The sequence below is a fragment of the Bos javanicus genome, chromosome 2, assembly GCF_032452875.1.
Source record: "Bos javanicus breed banteng chromosome 2, ARS-OSU_banteng_1.0, whole genome shotgun sequence".
NCBI classification, from domain to species: Eukaryota; Metazoa; Chordata; class Mammalia; order Artiodactyla; family Bovidae; genus Bos; species Bos javanicus.
This window is the reverse complement of record NC_083869.1, coordinates 64,865,733-64,891,573: the sequence shown is the minus strand read 5'-3', so window position 1 is coordinate 64,891,573 and position 25,841 is coordinate 64,865,733. Positions and strand designations below refer to the sequence as shown.

General features: G+C 41.5%; 1 protein-coding gene across 5 annotated transcripts in view; it reads right to left on the bottom strand.

Annotated features, from left to right (window-relative positions):
* NCKAP5 (NCK associated protein 5) overlaps nucleotides 1–25,841 on the bottom strand; it is a 1,114,793-nt gene that overhangs the window by 72,153 nt on the left and 1,016,799 nt on the right. For 4 of the 5 annotated variants that reach the window (XM_061439562.1, XM_061439566.1, XM_061439574.1 and 1 more), the window contains 2 exons: nucleotides 14,505–14,819; nucleotides 10,089–10,225 (listed from right to left, as the gene is read on the bottom strand). In XM_061439562.1, coding sequence (XP_061295546.1) covers nucleotides 10,089–10,225; nucleotides 14,505–14,819 — 452 coding nt within the window. Of the gene's footprint in view, nucleotides 1–6,948; nucleotides 7,082–10,088; nucleotides 10,226–14,504; nucleotides 14,820–25,841 lie in introns of all 5 variants that reach the window. The other variant, XM_061439579.1, reaches the window with a different exon arrangement.

Below are 25,841 nucleotides of genomic sequence, written 5' to 3'. Positions count from 1 at the left end.
TGGGGTTTGTTCTCACTCCCCACTACTGCAGCAGGAACCCTAACAAAGCCTTGCTTGAATATCTTATCTGACCTCTGATCAATTTCTGTTGATGAAGGAGGCCAAGAATCTTGGTGGGCAACATACTCACATCTCTGCTTGCTTGATGGGCACCTTGAACTTAGCATCAACTACCGATCAGCTTCCTCAAGCTGCAACCTTAGTCTTCTCATTACGGTGGGCAGAGGGCTGTCCTTTCTAGGACCCCAACCTGGGAGCCACCCTCGACCCTGCTTCTTCTTTCACTCCACCTCCAATCTACCAATCACTCGTGTTGTATTTTTAATTAGAACTGGAATGAGACCATTGTCACTCCTTGTGTTGTACAGTGTCCCAAATCTGGCTATTAATATTTAAAGTTAATTAAAATAAAAACAAAATAGAGGAAAATGGAACTCTTAGAGAAACTATGGCAAAAAATTAAATGAAAAAATCCAGTTCTATTCTCACACTAGTCACACTGCAAGAACTCCTGAGTCTTGTGTGGGTAATGGCCATGGTACTAGACAGAGCTGATACAGAACATGCTCATCACTACAGACAGTCCCATTACTAGCCCGTGCTGCCCACTCCTTCACGGGGACCACCTTGGTCTCAGCCACTAACACATGTTGCTTGGATAAGTATAATGGCCTTCTAGTCGACCTGGCTTCTTCAGTCTTCTCAAAATAGCAGTCAGAGTGGTCCTTGGAAAGCATCTCAGATCATGCCACTGCTCTGTTCAGACTGCCCAAAGGCCCCCATGGATGGCTCTCAGGGGAGAAGCAAAGTCCTCAGAAAGGTGAGCAAGGCCTTACAAGAGCTCTGACCCCTTCTCCATTCATCTGACCTCATCTCCTAGTCTTCCAACATCCTCCTTCTGCCATAGCATCAAGGTGTCTGCACTGATTGTTCCTGGGCTGAGAATGTGCTTCCCCAAGATGTCTTCCAGGCTCACTCTCTCCTCCTCCACATCTCTGCTCAAATACCACCTTCTCAGTGAGCCTTGGGCTTCGCTGGTAGCTCAGATGGTAAAGAATCTGCCTGAGATGCAGGAGACCAGGGTTCAATCCCAGGGTCAGGAAGATTCCCTGGAGAAGGAAATGGCAACCCATTCAAGTACTCTTGCCTAGAGAATCCCATGGACAGAGGAGCCTGGAGGGCTACAGTCCATGGGGTTGCAAAGAGTCAGACATGACAGAGTAATTAACACAACAACAGTGAGCCTTGTTCAGACTGCTCTATTGAAATTTTAACATCTGAGCCCCCTCTTCCCGCTCTGGTCCCACCAACCACCACTCCTGAGCAGTCCTGTTCTTCCATATCCTATCCTGCTTTACTTGTCTCTTCCATATCTCCTTTCAACAAAAGATATTCATTTACTAGTTTATTCCAACCAGGAGATGCAAGATACACAGGTTTGATCCCTGGGTCAGGAAGATCCCCTGGAGTAGGAAATGGCAACTCACTCTACTATTCTTGCTTGGAAAATCCCATGGATACAAGAACCTGGCAGGTTACAGTCTATGGGGTGGCAAAGAGTCGGACACAACTTAGCAATTAAACACCACCAACAAATATCTATCTTTTACTGCCTGGCAGAGATCTTTGTTCATTCCTTCACTGCCAGAAAGCTGGCCCAGAGGAGCCCTTTAATAAGTATTTGTTCAATAAATGTAGGAAATTAGAGCCAGGAAGAACAGTTAAGGGTCAGCGAGGTGAGCTTATTCACTGTGGATCCATGTTAAGCGCAAGGGAGGAGCTAGACTAGCAGTTGGCCTGGCCTTCAGCATCTTCATGGAGAAGGACCCTTGACAATTAATTCCCCTTCCCCTTAACTGTTACAACAAAGGGACACTGACAGACCCCTGAGAGCTAAAACGCCAGGGGCATTAGCCACTTTCCTTTTGGTAAGTCTTTGCAGGATCCACCCATTGGTCCTGCCTCTCTGGTGATTTGTAGGATGCAAGGAACAAAAAGGAGGCTCAGGTTAATGACTATTCTCACACGCCCATCTTACCCTACATGTCACAAATGCCAAGACAAATGGAAAACTGGTAACACACACACAATTACTAGGTAATTTCTTTTTTTCAAAAGTAACATACCAGACTTGTTTTAAAAAGGACAGTCATGGTTACAACAGATAATTGCCAAATTAGTATTTGATAAAAGTTGATTAGTATGGAAAGAATGATTCTCCATTGATTCATTAAAGTATTTCTGATAATCCACAGTGGATCAGGAGAAAAGCAGATCCTGGATCACACTCTATATTAGGGGTCATCTGTCCTCTTGTATCTGTAAGGAAATGCTATCTGACTATATATATTTTTAAATGCCTCAGGATGAAGGCTTTTCTAGTGCAAATTCTCTTTCAAATAAAAATAATGTGAGGCTATTCGAGGTTTTTTGTATTTCCATACAAATTGTGAAATTATTTGTTCTAGCTCTGTGAAGAATACTGTTGGTAGCTTGATAGGGATTGCGTTGAATCTATAAATTGCTTTGGGTAGTATACTCATTTTCACTATATTGATTCTTCCAATCCATGAACATGGTATATTTCTCCATCTATTAGTGTCCTCTTTGATTTCTTTCACCAGTGTTTTATAGTTTTCTATATATAGGTCTTTAGTTTCTTTAGGTAGATATATTCCTAAGTATTTTATTCTTTCTGTTGCAATGGTGAATGGAATTGTTTCCTTAATTTCTCTTTCTGTTTTCTCATTATTAGTGTATAGGAATGCAAGGGATTTCTGTGTGTTGATTTTATATCCTGCAACTTTACTGTAGTCATTGATTATTTCTAGTAATTTTCTGGTGGACTCTTTAGGGTTTTCTATGTAGAGGATCATGTCATCTGCAAATAGTGAGAGTTTTACTTCTTCTTTTCCAATTTGGATTCCTTTTATTTCTTTTTCTGCTCTGATTGCTGTGGCCAAAACTTCCAAAACTATGTTGAATAGTAATGGTGAAAGTGGGCACCCTTGTCTTGTTCCTGACTTTAGAGGAAATGCTTTCAATTTTTCACCATTGAGGATAATGTTTGCAGTGGGTTTGTCATATATAGCTTTTATTATGTTGAGGTATGTTCCTTCTATTCCTGCTTTCTGGAGAGTTTTTATCATAAATGGATGTTGAATTTTGTCAAAGGCTTTCTCTGCATCTATTGAGATAATCATATGGTTTCTATTTTTCAATTTGTTAATGTGGTGTATTACATTGATTGATTTGCGGATATTGAAGAATCCTTGCATCCCTGGGATAAAGCCCACTTGATCATGGTGTATGATCTTTTTAATGTGTTGTTGGATTCTGATTGCTAGAATTTTGTTAAGGATTTTTGCATCTATGTTCATCAGTGATATTGGCCTGTAGTTTTCTTTTTTTGTGGGATCTTTGTCAGGTTTTGGTATTAGGGTGATGGTGGCCTCATAGAATGAGTTTGGAAGTTTACCTTCCTCTGCAATTTTCTGGAAGAGTTTGAGCAGGATAGGTGTTAGCTCTTCTCTAAATTTTTGGTAGAATTCAGCTGTGAAGCCGTCTGGACCTGGGCTTTTGTTTGCTGGAAGATTTTTGATTACAGTTTCAATTTCCATGCTTGTGATGGGTCTGTTAAGATTTTCTATTTCTTCCTGGTCCAGTTTTGGAAAGTTGTACTTTTCTAAGAATTTGTCCATTTCTTCCACGTTGTCCATTTTATTGGCATATAATTGTTGATAGTACTCTCTTATGATCCTTTGTATTTCTGTGTTGTCTGTTGTGATCTCTCCATTTTCGTTTCTAATTTTGTTGATTTGATTTTTCTCCCTTTGTTTCTTGATGAGTCTGGCTAATGGTTTGTCAATTTTATTTATCCTTTCAAAGAACCAGCTTTTGGTTTTGTTGATTTTTGCTATGGTCTCTTTTGTTTCTTTTGCATTTATTTCTGCTCTAATTTTTAAGATTTCTTTCCTTCTACTAACCCTGGGGTTCTTCATTTCTTCCTTTTCTAGTTGCTTTAGGTGTAGAGTTAGGTTATTTATTTGACTTTTTTCTTGTTTCTTGAGGTGTGCCTGTATTGCTATGAACTTTCCCCTTAGGACTGCTTTTACCGTGTCCCACAGGTTTTGGGTTGTTGTGTTTTCATTTTCATTCGTTTCTATGCAAATTTTGATTTCTTTTTTGATTTCTTCTGTGATTTGTTGGTTATTCAGCAGCGTGTTGTTCAGCCTCCATATGTTGGAGTTTTTAATAGTTTTTCTCCTGTAATTGAGATCTAATCTTACTGCATTGTGGTCAGAAAAAATGCTTGGAATGATTTCTATCTTTTTGAATTTACCAAGGCTAGCTTTATGGCCCAGGATGTGATCTATCCTGGAGAAGGTTCCATGTGCGCTTGAGAAAAAGGTGAAATTCATTGTTTTGGGATGAAATGACCTATAGATATCAATTAGGTCTAACTGGTCTATTGTATCGTTTAAAGTTTGTGTTTCCTTGTTAATTTTCTGTTTAGTTGATCTATCCATAGGTGTAAGTGGGGTATTAAAGTCTCCCACTATTATTGTGTTATTGTTAATTTCTCCTTTCATACTTGTTAGCATTTGTCTTACGTACTGTGGTGCTCCCGTGTTGGGTGCATATATATTTATAATTGTTATATCTTCTTCTTGGATTGATCCTTTGCTCATTATGTAGTGACCTTCTTTGTCTCTTTTCACAGCCTTTGTTTTAAAGTCTATTTTATCTGATATGAGTATTGCTACTCCTGCTTTCTTTTGGTCCCTATTTGCATGGAAAATCTTTTTCCAGCCCTTCACTTTCAGTCTGTATGTGTCCCCTGTTTTGAGGTGGGTCTCTTGTAGACAACATATGTAGGGGTCTTGTTTTTGTATCCATTCAGCCAAAGAATGGAACTGGAGGAATCAACCTACCTGACTTCAGGCTCTACTACAAAGCCACAGTTATCAAGACAGTATGGTACTGGCACAAAGACAGAAATATTGATCAATGGAATAAAATAGAAAGCCCAGAGATAAATCCACGCACATATGGACACCTTATCTTCGACAAAGGAGGCAAGAATATACAATGGATTAAAGACAATCTCTTTAACAAGTGGTGCTGGGAAATCTGGTCAACCACTTGTAAAAGAATGAAACTGGACCACTTTCTAACACCATACACAAAAATAAACTCAAAATGGATTAAAGATCTAAACGTAAGACCAGAAACTATAAAACTCCTAGAGGAGAACATAGGCAAAACACTCTCCGACATACATCACAGCAGGATCCTCTATGACCCACCTCCCAGAATATTTGAAATAAAAGCAAAAATAAACAAATGGGACCTAATTAACCTTAAAAGCTTCTGCACATCAAAGGAAACTATTAGCAAGGTGAAAAGACAGCCTTCAGAATGGGAGAAAATAATAGCAAATGAAGCAACTGACAAACAACTAATCTCAAAAATATATAAGCAACTCCTACAGCTCAACTCCAGAAAAATAAACGACCCAATCAAAAAATGGGCCAAAGAACTAAATAGACATTTCTCCAAAAAAGACATACAGATGGCTAACAAACACATGAAAAGATGCTCAACATCACTCATTATCAGAGAAATGCAAATCAAAACCACTATGAGGTACCATTTCACACCAGTCAGAATGGCTGCGATCCAAAAGTCTACAAATAATAAATGCTGGAGAGGGTGTGGAGAAAAGGGAACCCTATTACACTGTTGGTGGGAATGCAAACTAGTACAGCCACTATGGAGAACAGTGTGGAGATTCCTTAAAAAACTGGAAATAGAACTGCCTTATGATCCAGCAACCCCACTGCTGGGCATACACACTGAGGAAACCAGAAGGGAAAGAGACACGTGTACCCCAATGTTCATCACAGCACTGTTTATAATAGCCAAGACATGGAAGCAACCTAGATGTCCATCAGCAGATGAATGGATAAGAAAGCAGTCGTACATATACACAATGGAGTATTACTCAGCCATTAAAAAGAATACATTTGAATCAGTTCTAATGAGGTGGATGAAACTGGAGCCTATTATACAGAGTGAAGTAAGCCAGAAGGAAAAACATAAATACAGTATTCTAACGCATATATATGGAATTTAGAAAGATGGTAACAATAACCCTGTGTACGAGACAGCAAAAGAGACACTGATGTATAGAACAGTCTTATGGACTCTGTGGGAGAGGGAGAGGGTGGGAAGATTTGGGAGAATGACATTGTAACATGTAAAATATCATGTAAGAAACGAGTTGCCAGTCCAGGTTCCATGCACGATACTGGATGCTTGGGGCTAGTGCACTGGGACGACCCAGAGGGATGGTATGGGGAGGGAGGAGGGAGGAGGGTTCAGGATGGGGAACACATGTATACCTGTGGTGGATTCATTTTGATATTTGGCAAAACTAATACAATTATGTAAAGTTTAAAAATAAAATAAAATTAAAAAAAAAATAAAAATAATGTGAGGGAGTTTGAGCCTAGTAAACAGACCTGCTCATAATGGGTAACAGGTCCAGAGTTACAGAGCATGATATGAGCAGAGAGCCTGGAACACCCCATCCATAGCTCATGGGGTGATTTAACTTGCCAAAGTGTGTAATTAAGAACAAAGTTATCTTTATAGCCATCCCTTCATTACGAAGATAACTCCATTGGAGACTTTTTGGGAGACGCCAGATTTGGAAATAAAATCCTTTCAGACTGCACTGCAATGTCATTAAGATAAAACCAGAAAACAAATTGATGCGCGTAGACAATGTTCCGTAAGTACCAGGAAATTAGATCTCAGGAGAGACGTGGAACTAAGATATAAGATCTAAGTGAGGTCAAAACAGAGCCTGGTGAAAGGCATGATCGAAGGGTACCCAAGAGAGAGGCTCCCTGAATTTCCTGGGGACCCGGCGGGTGTTACCTGGGGTGGTGCTCTTCATTGCTTTCACTAACTTGCCCCTTCCAGCTCCAAAACCATTATTTCCATAGTCCGGGTCACTGTCACTATCACTGCTACCGCTGGCAGAGTATGCACACATTTTGGGTGCCTTGTCCTAAATGAGTAATATGAGACTGTTAAGATTATTCATGCAAGTCAAAATGGACAGTGCATCCCGCGAGGATGTTCATATCTGGCTGTTGGTCTGTGCACAGAATTCTATCCCCATTACCCCACCCTCACTGCCTGGTCCGTTGATCTGTCTCACGTGGAATTGGTGCCTTATATTAGGTTATCAGAGCTGCAGAAATGGGAATGTGCTGATGAAGCCATATGCTGCCACTGTCCAGGTATGGGACAGTCCCCACAGTTACCCCCTCTGCATTTGGTACACTACTTTATGGCATCTTATTTTTCTCAAGTGCCCATTAGAGCTGCTGTCCCAAGCCTAATGGCTTATTTATCTAGCTGATCTTACCACTAGCTTTTAAGTATCAGAGAGTATGACGGTAATCAACCTTGGGAACAAAAGAATACATGTTTGCCTAATTCATAATTTTATTCCAGGCCCTGAAAGACTAAAAAGCCTTTAGGAAAGTACACAATTGCTGGCTCTATAGGGTTATATGTAATCACTGAATCTACTAACAGTTCACAGGTCAAGGGAATCAGTCTCCTCTCCTGCTCACATGAACATACGACATGACCCATGAGGATGTCACAGGTATGGCAATAAAGTCAAGTTCAGGAACTGTTGAGGTTGTTCAAACTGTATAGATGGTTTTTCACACTGTGCACATAAGCAGAATACTGATATCTAAGACCTCAACCCCTTTGTGTAGAATCAAGAGCATTTGGGGCTTTCTTTTACATTTGCAGACTGTCCTCTTAGGACCGATTATTCTACACCCACCCCAGGTAGTTTATGCACAGAAGTTAAATCTGTTTGGGAGGGTGCCATTTGGTCAGAAATGATAAAAACGTATTTTAGAATGTAAGCTCCTTTATCTAGGGTTATGAATCCAAGCAATTATTCCTTTATTCCTTAATTCATTTGATTATTCATCCACCCATTCCAAAGATTCTGTGCTAAGCATCATAGTACCTACTCTAGGCTAAGTGGTATCCTAGGTTCTGGGGGTACAGAGCTCAATCCAGGAGATATCAGTCGTCTAGCAAGGATGACATTTATGAAGGATGATAGGTCTACAGCAGTGGTTCCAAGGGAGGCCTGTGTCTAGAATTCTGGCAGGAAGCTGGGTATGATGAAATGCATTTTCATCCCTCTATTCAAGACATGAATGGAGCCAACCACTGTACTTGGAACTAGAAATATAAAGCTCACCCATACTTTACACTTTCCCTCCCTAGCAGTCAATGAAGCAGAGTTATGAGTTCCAAGCCCCAGTGATGACTCTTAGAAGACCATGCAGGATTTCCAATGGACTGAGCTGGTGAAGGATGATGAGGAAGGAACCCCAGAGAGGTGTGTGTGTGTTGGGGATATGAATATTCATAGAGGCTCCTTCCTGCCAGCACTGAATGACACCCCCTCTTTTTTTGTTTTTGTCTTATTACTTTCTTGGAATTGCTTGAATCCTTTGCTACTATCACTACCTATTGTTTCTGAACTGTTTCCCCCCCAAGTCTGGGTGTCTTTTAAAGTTTTATAAATTTTTTAGTTCCAAAAAGCAAGCACAGAGTCCTTAAAGCATTGCTTCTCAAAGTGTGTTCTGTGAACCAGCAGCATCAGCATCACCTGGGAATTTATTAGAAGTGTTTGAATCTCACCCCATCTATACCAAACTGGACTCTGGGTGCAGGCAGCAGGATACACATCACATGTAGCCCTCCACATGATTCTGATGTCTGCTCACATGTGGCAGCTACTGCTTTAGAGGAAACTGAGAAAAGCCTATCATTTCTGTGTCTGATTAAGGCATGACAAAACACACTTGTTTACTCCTTTGCCTTTCAGACCCCTGTTCTGAGTGCTGGACATGGAATTCAGAGGGCTGAGTTCTAATCTTAGTGCCAGAGTAACTTTCCTTTGGACCCTGACCGCAGTCCAGCATCTCTGGAGCTGGTGGCCTCTGCTGCACATTGAGGCTATGGGCCCAGGGGATCATTTCCCCTACTTGTCCAGGTTCTCATTAACATACTGAGGTGTTAAAGGCTGAAAGAAGGCTCCACCACACTGGCTATGTGGGATCTCTGATGTGGGCTAATCTGGTATTTGCTCATCATGGTTGGGTAGAAACCTTAGTAGAAATAGTAATGGGGCCTCCTAATGCCAGGAGTGGGAGAGCTGAGGTGGCAGAAGCAGGAAGGGTCAAGGAAGGGCGAGGAAGCTCTGGTGATTGACTCTTATGTCCTTCCACCCACTCTTCTCACTGTGTGCGGGCACCACCAAAGACCCCAGAGTGGGCCAGCCCAAGGACAAGGTGAGAAATCATGTACAAGCTGAATATGGCCCAGGTAATGAGTCGGAAGAGGTAAGCGGGAGGGTGCTAAGGAGGAAATACCATGTAGCTCCTGGAGAAGACCCGAGTCCCTGAGCCCTGAGCTCCTCACCAGGTCCAATCACATGCCAGGAAGCCTGTGTGTGTGCCATCTCAGGGAGGATGAAGGACGAAGGACTGTGAAAATGACAGGGATTGAAGAAACACAAGTCTCACTGACCCCAACAAGTCATTTGACCACTCCAGGCCTCAGTTTCTTAATCCCTAAAGGGAATATAATCACGCCTGCTTTACCTGTCTCATAGGTGCAAGGTAAAGTTAATGTAACTGATAAGATAATGAAAAAATAATCATGAACTCATTCTAAGTGGTGCTGTTATGGTTTGGGAGAGTGAATGACAGTCCCACAGTGTCTCATCAGGGCAGAGAATCCTTACCTTGAGAGTCAGGGTGCAGATGGGCAGAAACAGTTGAGTTACAAGAACACAGTGTTATCAGTGTAATTCAGGAAAAAAGGAGAGCCATGGGCCTTGGTCATTCTTCACTGAACCACAACAAATTTGATTTAACATTAACTCTACCACAGAAGTGGTTAAGGAAGTCATTCTTCCCACTCAGGCCCAGCAGATGGAGGGTGCCCTCCTGGCGATCTCTCCTTACCTGGGTCTCTGCAGCAGCGTCATCACCCTCCCAGGCTGGAAGTGGCTTGCTCGCCATTGTGTTTTCGACATATTGGAATGATGAACAATTTTGAGACCTTGGCTCGGCTTCACTCTTCATTTGGGAATTGATTTTTCCTAAAAGAGGAAATGCATATGAAATCACAATCAGCTTCCTTCAACTCTTCACAAGTTTAGGGAGGAGGGGAGGACATGTAGAAATAATCAACAAGGTCCAAACACAGCAGAAGCTTGGTTTGCCAACATTCCATCCCCTGCAAGTCTTGCTAACAGAAACGTCTGCATAATTACATGCATCGTTAGAGGACGTTCAGTCTTGGAGACCCAAAGGCAAACTGCCCTCGGACCACTTTTCCACAAGATGTTGACAGACTTTCTATGTTAGAAAGCATTTAGTGGGCAAACTGCTTGGGAAAGACTGATTATTCTCCAGGTAGTGTTATATTAATACATCAAATAGCAAATAGATTTCTTCTTATAGGGGAAAAAAAAAGGATTTTTTTAAACTGGAGGATAATTGTTTCATATAGTGTGTTGGTTTCTGCCATACATCAACATGAATCAGCCACAGGCATACATATGTCCCCTCCTTCCTGAATCCCCTTCCCATCTCCTGCCCCATCCTATCCCTTGAGGTTGTCACAGAGCACTGGGTTGAGCCCCCTGTGTCACACAGCAAAGTCCCACTTGCTATCTGTTTTACATATGGTAATATACATGTTTCCACACTATTTTCACAGTTCGTCCCACCCTTTCCTTCCTCCATTGTGTGCACAAGTCTATTCTCTACGTATGCATCTCCACTGCTGTCTTGCAAATGGGTTCATTGGTATCAACTTTCTAGATTCCATATGCATGTGTTAATATACAATGAACAAACGGGTTTCATTTTTGGAGAATATCTCAGAGTCTTCATTGTGCTAATGGGGACAGTCATGATTTCCAAAGGGAGGATTTGAATTTGCAGCTTTTCCCAAACACGGTTGATTAGGGAGCCCTGATTGGTCCCATTACTTCATGGGAAATAGATGGGGAAACAGTGGAAACAGTGTCAGATTTTATTTTTGGGGCTCCAAAATCACTGCAGATGGTGACTGCAGCCATGAAATTAAAAGACACTTGCTCCTTGGAAGGAAAGTTATGACCAACCTAGATAGCATATTCAAAAGCAGAGACATTACTTTGCTGACAAAGGTCTGTCTAGTCAAGGCTATGGTTTTTCCAGTGGTCATGTATGGATGTGAGAGTTGGACTGTGAAGAAAGCTGAGCGCCAAAGAATTGATGCTTTTGAACTGTGGTGTTGGAGAAGACTCTTGAGAGTCCCTTGGACTGCAAGGAGATCCAACCAGTCCATTCTGAAGGAGATCAGCCCTGGGATTTCTTTGGAAGGAATGATGCTAAAGCTGAAACTCCAGGACTTTGGCCACCTCATGCGAAGAGTTGACTCATTGGAAAAGACTCTGATGCTGGGAGGGATTGGGGGCAGGAGGAGAAGGGGACGACAAGAGGATGAGATGGCTGGATGGCATCACCGACTCGATGGACGTGGGTTTGAGTGAACTCTGGGAGTTGGTGATGGACAGGGAGGCCTGGGGTGCTGCAATTCATGGGGTCGAAAAGAGTTGGACCTGACTGAGTGACTCAACTGAACTGAACTAAACTGATTTTCCTAGCAACCTGATGAAGATCATTTTGAAATAGGTGGTTTGGGAAACTGCACTGCTGCTGCTGCTAAGTCACTTCAGTCATGTCCGACTCTGTGTGACCCCATAGACGGCAGCCCACCAGGCTCCGCCGTCTCCCTAGGATTCTCCAGGCAAGAACACTGGGGTGGGTTGCCATTTCCTTCTCCAATGCATGAAAGTGAAACATGAAAGTGAAGTTGCTCGGTCATGTCCAACTCTTAGCGACCCCATGGACCGCAGTCTACCAGGCTCCTCCGTCCATGGGATTTTCCAGGCAAGAGTACTGGAGTGGGGTGCCATTGCCTTCTCTGGGAAACTGCACAGAGGCCCTTAAAGGTCTCGCTGGGCAGTACTGTGCAAGCTCACATGTGCATACGCCTTCAGAGCTTTTGTAACACTTCAGATTCTGATCCTGATTCGGTGGTCTGGAGTGGGGTCTGAGAACTGGTATTTCTGACAAGCTCCCAGGGGTTGCTGCTGGCCCAGGGATTACATTTTAAGTAGCCAGGGTGCAATTAGCAGAGAACGATTAAAGTTCCTCCATAACCCATAATAGTGGACTAACCTGCACAGTGTAGCTCTTCCTCATGTCGGAATGGAGAATTAGTGTTATTATTGCTCCAGCCTCAATGATTATCAATAGGACATGCTGTGAGAGCCTCTCAGTAGCATTCTGCTTGTGAGCAGAAGCAAAGTAATCGTATTTTCATCAGCAATGGGAGATCTGTACAGTTACTTCCATTTTTGATATGGGGATAAGAAAATAACCAATTCCAATGCATATTTTAACCAGAAGTGACTGCGTGAAACTACCTTCCTTTTGTTCCATCTAGTTTTCTGTTCTTTAATTTTTAAGACGAGTAACCAATGGTCACAGAAGAGAAGTCTTGGAAAGCAGGCCTTGCCTCTGACGCATGGTGACAACAACCTAAGGTGGGCAGGAAGTTTCAGGATGCACAGCACAAAAATGTCCTGCGTCGTGTTGACCTTACTCTCTACCATATACTACTTTTTTTGTTTTATAACTCTTCATGACGATTTAATTAAGACACACACCTTAGAAAACTGGAGCACTGAATATTAGCAGCAAGATCAGAACAATCTCCTTCCTATTCTCTTCCTATGAAGCAATTCAAGGCTTGCGGTTTCTATTCAATTTGTTATAATGACAGTGTTTAATCATGGAGTCTGCTCGGCAGCCAGTTGCTGAATTGAGGTCACACATGTGGCTAGTCAGGCATGGAGCACATAATCTATAACTACGATTTCGCCCCTGAATCTCTGGAGGCTGTGTCATTAATTAACAATGCATTTACTTCAAAAATAATATGCATTCGGGCCTTTTAAAATGTAGCCTTGGCTTGAGATGAGCAGAAGTTTGTGATGAAACACTCACAGCAGTTAGTATTACTGTGTGGAGGAAGAACTCAGCCATGGAAATACCCAATCACACTGATTCAAAGATATTTAATGAAAAGTCTTCATTTCTAATTTCTCAGAAGCCCCTGGTATAATCTCTACTTGTGGCTGCTTTCTCATCATCAAATCATAAATGAAAGCCTTCAGAATTCTAGCTCATATGTTTATGCACATCATAAATGCAACATGGGCCATACAAGTTACAAATTATTTAGTGTCATCCTGAACTGTAATAAATATTTTCAATCCTGAGTGAACAGTGAAAAAACTTTGACCCTTAGCCTGGTCCTGTCTTTAATCATGAAAGCCTGTTTCAACTGACTGTAGCGAAGGATAGTTCTTCTCAGGCGGAAGGCTCCCACCATTCCACTGTCATTAATGCACAATCTACTGCTAATATATCAAACTACATTTTTTATAGTTCAACATATAAATACATTTGAACAGGATAGGAATATGTCAGAAGATGTATGTTTCTGGTTAGAGGGCAAACAACATTTCAGCTAAATTTATGTCTTGGGCCTAGATTGGTCTATACTCAAAGTTAAGATTTAAAAGATAAAATCTGAAGTGTGTGTCATATAGGTGTCTCTGTATCCGTTTATATGTCCATATACCTGTGCTTACCAGCTGGTTTCCTTTATGTGTGTATGGGCATGTGCATGTTAAGTCGCTTCAGTTTGTGTCTGATTCTTTGCAACCCCATAGACTGCGGCCCCTCAGGCTCCTCTGTCCATGGGATTCTCCGGGCAAGAATACTGGAGTGGGTTGCCATGCCTTCCTCCAGGGGGTCTTCCCAACCCAGGGATCAAATCTAGGTCTCCCACATTAGCAGGTGGGTTCTTTGCCACTAGGGCAACCTAGGCTCCTTGAATAATACTAAGTGATGATGTTCAGTACTTACTTTTGTAACTTTTGGGGGCTCAGACAGTAAAGAGTTTGCTTGCAGTGCAGGAGACCTGGGTTCAATCCCTGTGTTGGGAAGATCCCCTGGAGAAGGCAATGGCAACCCACTCTGTATTCTTGCCTAGAGAATCCCATGGACGGAAGAGCCTGGCAGGCTACAGTCCATGGGGTCGCAAAGAGTCAGTCACAAATGAGTGCCTTCATTTCACTTTGTAACTTTTCGGTTGAGGACATAAAGGGATTTCATGCATACACACTTCCACTGGGCAGAGGCCATTGACTGACCTGGTGGGAACCTTTTCTGGTGCTTGTTTTCCATTTTTGTGAGCAAGTACATGACTTTGATGAGAAAACAATCTCATCTGAAAGGTAAGGGGCACTGTACCTGAGGAGGCTGGTTTGGGGAGGAGACTCTGAAGAGGTCGCGTCCCTCTGGCAGTCATGATGGGGTCGGATGTGGAGTGAACAATGGCATTGTCTGCAGAGCCCTGGCTATCTGCAGAGGAAGGCACTTCTCTTTCAAGGGTCTGGGCTCTGATGGAAGAGGCTGCACAAAGGGCCGGTTGGAGAGACAGGATGGGGTCAGTGTCCTCAGGGGAGTCTGCTTGGCGTATGTATCGTCCCGCTGCACGAGTTCCTGAGTCTGGGAGTGGGAAGGTTCCAATCCCACTGTCCAGGGTCCTCATCTGGCAGTTTGTTTCTAGACAGAGTAACATAGTGAGGGTTAGAGACGGCTCACATCAAAGGAGAAAAGGATCACGAGCATTTGGATCTGGTTTGGAGGAAAGGGGATATCTAGAAGGAAGAAGTACTATTAAGGTTGTAGTAAGTTTCTAATGAGTTGCATGAAACAGACATTTATTAGAACACAGACATATTCTCATAACATATATGAAGTTACAAGGCTGGCCATTATTGACAGCAAGAGTCATGTGTATGTACAATGTGCATGGTTGCCTAGAGTTGTAAAAGAAAAAGAACAGTCATTAGAGGCCAAAAATTATTTTTGCTCACTCTTATTTCAATTGAGAACCATATGACTTCAATCAATTGGGTGACATTTATTAACTGAAATAAGAAGACTAATAAGCACACATAACAAACTGAAGTGATGTCCTAACAAAGGAGATTGTGCATCTTTTATCATGAATTATCATCCATCCAGTAGTTCACTAAGTCTCTGGCCTCTCAATTTGACTGTGAGGACAAGTAATTCACACAGTACAAGGGCATTCCCCCCAAATACCTCACTTATCATGTGGGCTTCCTTTGACTCCACTTCCATCTAAGGTCTTACTGAGGTTACAGGGCCACTTTCTGTCTTTCCATCTACCTTTCTCAATGGCCAAAACTCATCAGTGCCCTTCGGAGTTCTTGTTTCCAGGGATCCCACTATTCGCCAAAACAAACCAAGCTGATTTCACCATATGTGTGACATATTCTGCTGGTTACGTCTCAACTTTAAAACATTTTTTATCCAAGAAAAAATATAATATCTGAAAAAAGTTATTACATAGTTAATTCCCGAAATGTAGTTTATCTAAGCTAATGAGATAGCTTCCAAGATTTGCCTGTGACCCAAAAGTCTCCTATTCACATTACAATCTTAGAATGAAACATCCTTAGTATAATTTATATTACCATCTTAGTCTGGGACTGGGGAATAGACACATCTTAGTACTGTGTTAGGCATGGTGAGGAATGTAATAGAATATGTCATGATCTTTGTACCAAGAGGCTCAACAACTAACATTTCAGTGGTGCTTGGAGTCTGGTTTCTGCTAATAACTAATTGTGTGAACTTGCCACAGAAGATCCTTAACCCCTCAAGGTCTCAAGTTCCTTATGAGTTGCTGTGAGAATAAAAATACGTGCACTGTGGAATTTCTTAAATTTAGCACACTATTAATAGCTGAGTGAAGGAAATAATGAATGATGACATAGACAATATGCTGCTGCTGCTGCTAAGTCACTTCAATCGTGTTCGACTCTGTGTGACCCCACAGACGGCAGCCTACCAGGCTCCGCTGTCCTTGGGATTCTCCAGGCAAGAACACTAGAGTGGGTTGCCATTTCCTTCTCCAACGCATGGAAGTGAAAAGTGAAAGGGAAGTCGTTCAGTCATGTCCGACTCTTTGCAACCCCATGGACTGCAGCCTTCCAGGCTCCTCCGTCAATGGGATTTTCCAGGCAAGAGTACTGGAGTGGGGTGCCATCGCCTTCTCCGACAATATGCTAGGGATATTTATTAGATTTCAGTAGATATGATAGGTATATAGTTATCTTTGAGGATTTTTCTTACAAATCTCACTGAATGTACAGCAATTAGTATCTGAAGAGCAGATCTGCCTATTCCCCTACTGTCCCCCTCGAAACCTCTTTGCTCTGAGTAATAGAATTCTGGAAATTTCCGGATACTAAGGTGAAAACAAAGGGGGGTGGAGATGGGTACAGAGCTGACTTTTATAGGTTCTATTAGGTTTAGTGCTTGGTTTTAGAAGCTCTTAGGAAAATGAAGTCCCCATCAAAAGAGAGGATTCAGTCTCCAAAGTGAAAGTTAGGAAGGTACAGACCCCTGTTCTCCAGTATGGTGCCATTTAGCCATCTCACATGCCATCTGATCTCAAGAGACTCGTCATGGACTTCAGGAGCCCTGAATCACACAGCTATAGTCTGAGATCTTTCCTAGAACCACAAGGGCTAAGTTTTAGGTCCATTCATTTCAGGGCCTCCACCCGGTCAGCTTTCTTCTCACTCAGCTTCCCATATTGTTCATTATCTTCTCTGCTCATTTTCTCCTCAATTAAGCAAACTCAATTGCTACAAAAGAGACTTTTAGAAAAATACTCAGCTGTTTGCATGGGAATGCACAGCCAGAAAAGAAAGATCTTCTTATTCAAAATTTGGTGTCCTTTCTTCATGCTAACCTAGATATATAGCACTCCTCATGTTTAACATGTCCATATGTTGTACTTGGGACAGTTTTAACTATCTAAATTATTTCAATCTCACACAGAAGGGGATCAGTCCTTAGGGATGAGGATCAAAAATTCATGGAATGTAACAGCTCTGATGTGTCAGTCCCTATGTGCCCCAAGGTGCCTGCCATAATAATTTCCTCCCAGCATTTTCAGCATACTTCAGTTCTGGGTTTAACAATTAACAGTTCTAGAGCTCTGTTCATGTGACGGCTCAGTTAACAGTCACTGAGGCAGCCTTGTGAGCTTAAGGCACACAGAGTGGCCCCTACTTCTGGTCAGAGAGCCCAGCTTGTCCTCTGGACCTGGTTCTGGCCCTGAACACCAGCTGGCTCCCATGCTTATCCTGAAAATGGAGTCAGTGGTTGGCATTTCTGGTATCTGCATAGTTCCTGAGAACCACAGTTACTCAGTCTCTCTTCCTGCACCCTCTCGGATTGCATCTGTAGACTTCCATGCCAAGGGTTTTTTTTTTTTTTTTTTAATCTTATCTCTCTAGGCTTGGTGATAGGCATTGCCTCCAAGGGCAATATTTATTTTGGCTTGGTTGAAGAATTCTGTAGGCATTTTATGGGTTAATATAGTCCCCTGAAATGCAAACTCAAAAAGCAAAGTAGGATTCTTGGCAACCTTTCTAGTGATTTTCTGGGGAAAGGCCCCAGACATCAAAGCCTGTTGATACTGCCTGGCCTGGAACACTAGGCAAGGAATAGGACAGGGAGAAATATGGGGTAGGAAGAATGATAAAGGAAGTCTAACTCTCGTGCTCTTCTGAGGACACCAACATTTTTTCACATCTGTCCCTTTAAATTAATCTTCTTTCTCTTCTCTCCCTCCACAATATTGTCCTGGTTAGAATCTATAAAACAGAACTTCTGGTATTCCTGAGTTTTCTCATTCTCTCAGAACTGTGTGCATTGACATTAACCTCAGAAATCATCTGCTATTAAACCCATCTTTTTATTTCTAAAAATTACAGATGCCAAATGTAGTGAATTTGAAGGACTCAATTTTAAGTACCTATGAAATGAGGTGTGGACAGTCAGGAACTCAGACACCATATGCCAAGATCCCCCTCAAGCAAAATCTCTCCAGAATGCAAAAACCTTTGGAAATAGAATTTATAGTGAAAATGCTGACACCTTCTTTATGTAGTTTCTTTAAGGCACTATAAGTTTCTCACAGTTCATAAAAAAAATATTGTAACCTAAAAAAGTGTTAGATATTGTACTTTTGAAGTTAGTTTATGCTCCCCTCACCCAGGAAATTAGAAGAACTCATAAAATAATTGAATAAGGTAAGAATAAAGATCATGACATCTGGTCCCATCACTTCATGGCAAATAGATGGGGAAACAGTAGAAACAGTGACAGACTTTATTTTCTTGGGCTCCAAAAATCACTGCAGATGGTGGCTGCAGCCATGAAATTAAAAGACTCTTGCTCCTTGAAAGAAAAGCTATGACCAACCTAGACAGCATATTAAAAAGCAGAGACATTTCTTTGCCAACAAAGGTCCATCTAGTCAAAGCTATGGCTTTTCCAGTAGTCATGTATGGATGTGACAGTTGGTCTATAAAGAAAGCTGAGCACCAAAAAATTGATGTTTTGAACTGTGGTGTTGGAGAAGATTCTTGAGAGTCCCTTGTTCAGAAGGAGATCCAACCAGTTCATCCTAAAGGAAATCAGTCCTGAATATTCATTGGAAGGACTGATGCTGAAGCTGAAACTCCAAATCTTTGGCCACCTGATGCAAAGAACTGACTCATTGGAAAAGACCCTGATGCTGGGAAAGATTGAAGGCAGGAGGAGAAGGGGACGACAGAGGATGAGATGGCTGGATAGCATCACCGACTCAATGGACATGAGTCTGAGTAAGCTCCAGGAGTTGGTGATGGAAAGGAGGCCTGGTGTGCTGCAGTCCATGGGGTCGCAGAGTCAGACATGACTGAGCGACTGAACTGAAATGAATTGAAGGATAAAGTTCAAAGGCACACACTGGCTTTGCATCCACATTGAGTTGATTCAGTCTTGACCTCAGCAAGTCTAAGACACATTTGTGTCTATGAAAATAGCTGCCAAAAGGGCCTTGCCAATGAGTTTAAGGACTGGGTCACTAGGTGGATCAGCAGGTTTCATTCTCTCAAGGTCATCAATGACTTCTCTGTCCCTGGTAACTTGTCATCCCATTTGCTTTCTGTCTCCCAAGGTAAATTTTCTCAATTATCACCACCAATAAGCCCCAGATGTTTCATGAGATGACTTACAGCGGTGCTTCCCAGTCCTTTTAAAGTCCTGGCACACACAAGAATTATTTGACTCACCAAGGAACACACCACTTGCTCCTGGACCCCTGGCCACCTGAGACCTGAGGGCTTAACATCTCAGTACACCTGGGGTCCATTCATGGCACATCAGCATGGTAGGGAATCTTCCTTACTATGGACTTGGGACCTTCTCTTACTATGACCTTTATTTTGCATACCTGTGGCAGGAAAGGAAACGAACAGATTTGCAGTCTGTTAACAGCTGAGCGACTGAACTGAACTGAACTGAACTGAGCAGCTGATAGAAGGATCTCTAGGCCCATCTTTTTTGGAAAGAATGTTGAGAGTACTTGGGTTAGGAATACTGTCTGGCCTCAAAACTTCAGTAAAAAGGAATTTATTGTGCCTGAGAGAGGGGATGAGTAGGCTAGGGGTGAGCAACAAAGAAGGGTGACATTCTGTGTGCGATGGTGGCGAGAGGACATTTTGGAGAAACATTTCAACCTGGGGCTTTTCAACTGTTAACTTAGGATGTGCAATACAAAATCTGCACTCAGCTCATCAGCGAGCATAAGCCCTCTGCTCCTGAATCAGGTGCCCCAGCAGGTGGCTTTAATTTCCTCATTTGAAAATTAGATTATATAATCTCCATCACAGAGGTGCTCTGAGGACTAGAAACACAGCATACAATAAACTATAGCACAATGCCTGGAATAGGTACATAGCTATCATTCAGAAATGGTAGCAATTCTCAAAATAAGTGTTATTAGACTACTAGCATCCTGGGGGCAGACTAGGTTTTACCTATCTCCTCAGAATTCACAGGAAGCCCATTCCTGACTCTGCTAACTCACTTCAGTCGTGTCCGACTCTGTGCGATCCCGTAGATGGCAGCCCACCAGGCTCCCCTGTCCCTGGGATTCTCCAGGCAAGAACACTGGAGTGGGTTGCCATTTCCTTCTCCAATGCATGAAAGTGAAAAGGGAAAGTGAAGTCACTCAGTCGTGTCCGACTCCTAGGGACCCCATGGACTGCAGCCTACCAGGCTCCTCCGTCCATGGGATTTGCCAGGCAAGAGTACTGGAGTGGGGTGCCATTGCCTTCTCTGATTCCTGACTCTACTTTACCTTTATTCCACTGAACAGTAATTATATGCTGATAGAGATGATGAGATTTATAGGCCAAGAGAGTGTCTGGTTTAGTCTCCACCACCCATGCTCAGCACATGCCTGACACATAGTCAGCTCACATGGAGTGCAAGAAACAACAGGTGGATGAAAAACAGCTCTCATCTTTAGAAAATTCTTCCTGAGATTAAGTTAAATATGAACTTTTCCTTTTGAAACCCCAAACTGCTGCTTTCTGTTCTCACTTCAGCAACCAGAGAAAACAGCTGACTTCATTTTTCTCTGTAGCTGTATTTCTTTTACAGCCAGACTTCATTAATTCAGATAGCCAGGGGGATAAGATCATTCAGAATAACTGAATATTTTAAAGACAGATTTCTTAATACTTCCAAGCCCTTAGAGCAAAGGTCAGTGACCAAGATAAGGATAGCACAGGCAATGTGGCTTCAGCATCCACATTAGTCCCTCCCCTGCCTCAAAGCATCACTGGGCTGGAGGTCCCAGGTCTGGCATCATTCCTCTAGCCCCCATCCTCAGGAATGCAGATGCCAAGCTGAGTGTCAGCATTGCCTTCAATATCAGCACCCACAGTTGTACAAGAACCAAGTTCTCACAAAGGCAAGTTCCTGGGAACTACTTGTAGGAACAGTTGCAATTATTCAGTAACTTCTTATATTCTTTACACAAAACAGTGAGGATTTTCTCTTTTAAAATAATTTGTTCTTATAATTGTCTTCTTCTTGAATCTTCCAAACTTGTTTTACACTGTTGCCTTACATTGTAACATTATTTTCAAAAATAGCTGCAAAAGGAAAATCTTATTTCCAGCACTGCTTCAGATAATATAAATTTCCAAGTTGGTGGAATCTGCATTAGCACTGATTTGGAGTGTTTGGGAAGGGCCACAAAATCATTTTTTCCTCAGCCTTCTCTTCTCCAGATAAAGTATCTCAACTTTTTTTTTTTTCACAGATCCTATCTCACAAATCTTTAATTGCTTGAATATGTAAACCAAAACTCCTGGTATTATTAACATATCTGTCCAAAGAGATTATTGTATAAGACAGACTTAAGCAAATGTGCCTTGAGTTCCAAATTAGTCTAAATATTCAGAAGAATGAAGTGAAAAGAGAATAAGCTCCAGAGTTGGAAAGAGGAGGCTTGATGACCTTCCTGGCTACCTGCTGGCTGTATCAAAAAAGTGACTTTTTAAAAAAACTATCCTGACCTCATATAATCATAGTTCATTGGTGATAAGCCTGGCACAGTGCATATTACAAAGTAGGTGCTCAGAAAGTTTCCAGAAGGGGTTTGTCAGGGAGAGGTGAGGGCCTCTGCAGGTACATGATACCTGTACTGTCATGGAATTGAAGACTAATCAAACCTTTGCCTGTGTGGTCAGAATTCTACTGCAGCACCCGAGTACATTTCACCAAACAGCTACCCTGGTTATTTCCTAAGCAAGTGCCATGTGACAACCATTTCCTTGGGAATTAGTTGATCACATTGTCATGAACAATTACAAACATGAGGCAAAGTACCTGGAGTTGGCTGCAAGCTGCCTTGTATATAGAAAAGATGGAGCCCATTCTCTCAAGAAATCTATTTTGGAGTTGACACCAGAAAGGTTTTTTAAAAGGCCTAGACAAATGAGGTTTACTGATTTTCCTTTGCTCACAGACTTACTACATTCTCAGGGAACACTCCCAAATTAGCAAGCTGTGATTTTCAGTCTATCCTAAAATGTTACATACTTGCTTCGGTGCAATGATCTATTCTCTCTTATATATTCAAGCAAACTACTTCATTCAGTGTCACTGTTTTTCTCCCTTCCATACTCATAAATCCTCAGAAAATGGAAAACTTTAAAACCCAAACTCATATTTACTCTGAGTACTTTGATCATATCTACAAAGTTTCAGTCAAACATGCAATGAGAACCCAGTGTAATTTACCAGCCAGAAAGAGCAATTTATGGGTGTTTAACATTCATACCATATTATTAATTGGCATATGTTCCCATAAGGCAATTGTTCATGTAACTAAGTCTTTGCATGAGTTCTCTCCAAGTTCCTAAACATCTTAAGCTACATGTGGCACTGGCAATATAAACTTAAACTGCAGATGGGAGAACAGATCTCTTTATTTGCACATCATTCTCTTCATCTGTATGGCTGAAATAAGTTTTAAAAAAAAACAAGTCTGTTGCCAAAGTCATATCAATTAAATGGAGGTTATTCATTCTAAGTTTACTCTGTGGTTTTGTTAAAGTAGTCTAAAATGACTATACTGGTTATTTACTCACAAGCGTTGGGTAACTTTTGACTGTGGCATTAAGATGACCTTCTGGAAGAGTAAATTCAATTTGATGGTTTCAGAATGCGTGTGGAGACTTAGCTTCTAAGTTCAAATTGGATTTAAGCTTTGTGAGATTTTAAAAATATATAGGCGACTGCAAATTTGTTTTCCAACCCATGTGTTCTCTTTGATATAAAGGAAGACTGGAACTTTGGGGGTCTGGTGAACTAGTACATGGGCTTCCCTGGTGACTTAGCAGTAGAGAATCCACCTCCCAATGCAGGAGACACGGGTTCGATCCCTGGGTTTGGAAGATCCCCTGGAGAAGGAAATGGCAATCTACTCCAGTATTTTTGCCTGGAAAATCCTACGGACAGAGGAGCCTGACGGGCTACAGTCCATGGGGTCGTAAAGAGTCGGACACATCTTAGCGAGTGAACAGCAACAAACAACACCGGTACACAGAGAACGAAAATGAGAAAAACTGAAGGGAGCTAATGTGACACATATTTAAAAAGGAAAACATTATAAGACTCCTTTGTCAAGATGAAGAACAAGTTATTTAAACCAACATAAAAGACGTGCTATCTCAGGATGGGTTGGTATCCTGTGGATCTAATACTGTCAGTAGTAAGATCACATAAAATATTGTAGTGGTATGTGACTTAAGGACATAAATTGGAAAAGGTCAGGAATATGTTCTAAATGTCTGTGCTGACCATGAATTCACAGAAGCCCTTCTTGAATTTATGTAATTATTCATCTGGCATAAACCCTGAGAAAAAATTCCTTAAGTTTGCTGTATGTTCCTTCCTGTCGTTGACACTAAGACAACCTTCTGGGATGGCCCTTGGTCGAGTATTCTGAGACTTTTTTTATGCAACTTTCCAAATCCTTCTTGATTTTACAAATTTTAATACTTTTCTTTAGACTCTTATCCCTCTAGACTGAAAAATCTTGAGCTCTTCACATAACTCCTTCATGTCTTGCTATCCTGCTGTGCCTGTCTTGTAAAACAGTGGTCAGACTTGTACGGGGTATTTACTGTGGTCTTCCCTGGTGGTTCAGATGGTAAAGAATCTGCCTGCAATGCGGGAGACCCAGGTTCGACTGCTGGGTTGGAATGATCCCCTGAAGAAGGCAAAGGCTACCCACTCCAGTATTCTTGCCTGGAGAATGCCATGGACAGAGGAGCCTATAGTCCATGGAGTTGCAAAGAGTCAGACATGACTGAGCGACTAACGCTTTCACTTTCATAAGAGCAGGGTAACATGATCACTACAGTTTAAAAACCAGCATTTGCTTGACTTGGTCAGGTGGTCTAGGAACAGACCTGGATCCCAGATTCTTGCATATTGTTTCAGAACTCACCACTTCCAGGTTAAAGTCCTTATTAATAAGAATACAATATAGATTACTCCCATCTCTGCACAGAGAGATGGTTACCAATCAACCACATTCCTAATCATATATCAAGTATCGTCCTCCTCAGATACTTTTCTTATTGAAAAAAAAGTTAATTTTATTAGCAAAACTTTCTAGAGTAACACCAAAATGTAGAACCACAATGGTTCCAGCTCTGATCTGTGACCATCATTTTTTTTCTAATTTAAGAAATGCTATTTTATCTCTCTCTTTTGTTTCCAATTATTCTTACTCATTCTATATCCACGACATAATTGCTCTGATCTCAGTTTTTTTTTTTTTTCCTCTTTATCTAACAATAATTTAGCTATTTGTTTCTTTTAATCCACTTTGGGACTGGTGCTTATAAAAGGCATGCTGTGCTTTTGTGCTTAGTTACTCAGTCGTGTCAGACTCTTTGTGACCCCATGGACTGCAGTCCACCAGACCTTTCTGTCCATGGGGAGTCTCAAGGCAAGAATACTAGAGTGGGTTGCCATGCCCTCCTCCAGGAGATCTTCCCAACCTAGGGATCAAACCCAGGTCTCCCACATTGCAGTTGGATTCTTTACCACCTGAGCCATCAGGGAAGCCCTTAAAAGGCATAATAAAGTTCTAAACAAACAGTGTTTACTGGTTCTCCTTAGTTCAAAGAGGTATTGTATTCTCAGATCACATCGCCAAATTTGTAAATTATAATTTCCCCTTAGAGAAAATACAGCATATTTATCCTAAAAGGCTATCCTTGTATCTGTTTAATGATCTAACTTCTCTCTCAGCTTCACTCCATCTCTATCTGCTCTGCCAAAAGGAAGTGAAAGTTGAACAATTATCTGGTGAATCTGATAGACACAGATGGCTATTATGGGTAAATCTGTCTTTCTAAATCTCTAAGACTCCATATCAGGTTTCCTGAATTATATGGACAACTGCCTCTACTCTCCGTTTTACCTGCCTGGATAACATCTGCTCTGATAAGGCAAGTGAGGAAAGGGAGGAAAGAAAATAAATTGGAGGTAAGCTGCTGCAGGAAGAGTGTCAAAGCAACTTAATTTGTTAGGAAGCCTATAAAAATAGAGGAGCATGAGGAGATTCAGATTTATCAGTTTAAAAACAGATTAAAAATATTAAAGATGTTTATAAGAGCTTAAGCATCCTATGTATTACAAACCTATTTTTTAAATTAAAATTTTACATACTCTAAAATTACAAATTATTTTAGTTTGTTTTTATGACATTATTGATATTTAATAAAAGGGCCCCAGAAAGATAAGAATTTAAAGCTCATGGTTGTTTTTCTCCATTTGTCTCTCTCTATATTCAATGCTAACGATTTTTCAAATTGTATGCAAAAAGGAAGAAAAAAGCTTAAATCTTCATGCCCTGAAATTTAAAAAAAAAACAACATTCTCTTTCATGTGCCTTACTTGCTTGGTTCAGGATTTTAATTAATATAAGGTAATCTATTTTAAGTGGATATTCAAGGATCATTTATTTTTCTTTTATGTGACTGTAGCTGAAATGTGGGTGAAGAGAAGGCTAAAGTAGATATGAGCCTATCTTTCCAGTTCAGCTGTCACTCTCCACTCTCCAATATTCCATGGTTGTTTCTACAGGAAGATAATAAAGAAGTAATGAAATCCAACAGA